We start from the raw sequence: 1,964 nt of genomic DNA on the forward strand, positions 1-1,964 counted from the left end.
TATGTATAACTTTAACAAAATATTTTTTTATAAAAAACTAAAAAAAATATTTTTCTTTTTCTTTTTTTTTTATAAAACACTTTATTTATTTTTTTTATAGTTTTCAAGAAGCAAATCAATGCAGTGACGACGAAGACCTGGAACCCGGGGACGAAATGCAACATATAGCTCACACATACTTGAGGAGTCACCATAACTCTATTAACTATGTCTTGTCAGCTTTGTTTCATCAGCAACCTCCAACCAATAACGGGATCTCACAAAACAACCCACTCACAAGGGTGCCAAGCAGAATCTCGATTTCACGAAATGTCAATATTGGTGAAGTTTCGGTCGATTCGCCAAATACTGAACGTCCACTGCCCCAAATCACGGCCAACGGAGTTGTTGCCGCCGAATCTCAGTCAGAAAACAATCACGACGAAATTGACAATCGAAAATCGATCATTAAAATCGTCTCGCAATCCAAAGTTTCCCATCCGCGAGGTGGCAGGCTTGTGCTACGTGACGTCAGCATGTTTCTTCTTATAACAAACGCTTGTTTATGGATGTATATGTCGTTGGACGGCACTGCGTTTACCACGCATTTATACCAACATCATTTCTTTGGTGCAAGCGTGTGGACAACAATACTAATGATATGCCGACCTTTAAGTATTTTCTTTCGCATGCATTCTGCTGGTTGTCTCTTTGAAATATGGTCGTTTGCCTGATTATAGAAATCTGTAATAAATACCGATTCCAATATATATGGTTCTCGTATTTTAATCTGTATGAGATTAGGTATTTTTTTGGTTTTAAAACGTTTTATTAAAACGACATTTTGTTTCCTAAACGATTTTTCGAAACGAAATTTTGTTTCGGAAACGTTCTTTTCGAAACGAAATTTTGTTTCGGAAACGTTTTTTCGAAACGAAATTTTGTTTTCGAAACGTTTTTTTCAAAACGAAATTTTGTTTCGGAAACGATTTTTCGAAACGAAATTTTGTTTTCGAAACGTTTTTGAAACGAAATTTTGTTTTTGAAACGATTTTTCGAAACGAATTTTTTTTTCGAAACGAAATTTGGTTTCGGAAACGAAATTTGGTTTCGGAAACGTTTTTTTCGAAACGAAATTTTGTTTTCGAAACGTTTTTTTCGAAACGAAATTTTGTTTTCGAAACGTTTTTTCGAAACGAAATTTTGTTACGGAAACGATTTTTCGAAACGAAACTTTGTTTTCGAAACGAAATTTGGTTTCGGAAACGAAATTTGGTTTCGGAAACGTTTTTTCGAAACGAAATTTTGTTTTCGAAACGTTTTTCGAAACGAAATTTTGTTTTCGAAACGAAATTTTGTTTCGGAAACGTGTTTCGAAACGAAATATTGTTTCGGAAACGTTTTTTCGAAATGAAATTTTGTTTTCGAAAAACGAAATTTGGTTTCGGAAACGTTTTTTCGAAACGAAATTTTGTTTTCGAAACGTTTTTCGAAACGAAATTTTGTTTCCGAAACGAAATTTTGTTTTTCGAAACGAAATTTTGTTTCCGAAACGAAATTTTGTTTCGGAAACGTTTTTTCGAAACGAAATATTGTTTCGGAAACGTTTTTTCGAAATGAAATTTTGTTTTCGAAACGTTTTTCGAAACGAAATTTTGTTTTCGAAACGTTTTTTCGAAACGAAATTTTGTTTCCGGAAACGATTTTTCGAAACGAAATTTTGTTTTCGAAACGTTTTTTCGAAACGAAATTTTGTTTCGGAAACGAGTTTTCGAAATGTCCCATATATATATACTTGTTGAATATAATGTCCCATATATATACTTGTTGAGTATAATGTCCCATATATATACTTGTTGAATATAATGTCCCATATATATACTTGTTGAATATAATGTCCCATATATATACTTGTTGAATATAATGTCCCATATATATACTTGTTGAATAAATGTCCCCTATGTATATACTTGTTGATATAATTC

The 1,964-nt window shown here is 32.4% G+C and overlaps 1 protein-coding gene across 1 annotated transcript; it reads left to right on the forward strand.

Moving 5' to 3' along the window:
• The first annotated feature begins 79 nt into the window (after window positions 1-79).
• Window positions 80-749, forward strand: LOC108950068 (proton channel OTOP3-like). The gene has a single exon (XM_018814798.2). It carries the CDS (start codon window positions 156-158, stop codon window positions 711-713), a length of 558 nt encoding a protein of 185 aa, XP_018670343.1. The 5' UTR covers window positions 80-155; the 3' UTR covers window positions 714-749.
• The last annotated feature ends 1,215 nt before the right edge of the window (window positions 750-1,964 follow it).

The sequence above is a fragment of the Ciona intestinalis genome, chromosome 14 (assembly GCF_000224145.3).
Source record: "Ciona intestinalis chromosome 14, KH, whole genome shotgun sequence".
Classification (NCBI taxonomy): domain Eukaryota; kingdom Metazoa; phylum Chordata; class Ascidiacea; order Phlebobranchia; family Cionidae; genus Ciona; species Ciona intestinalis.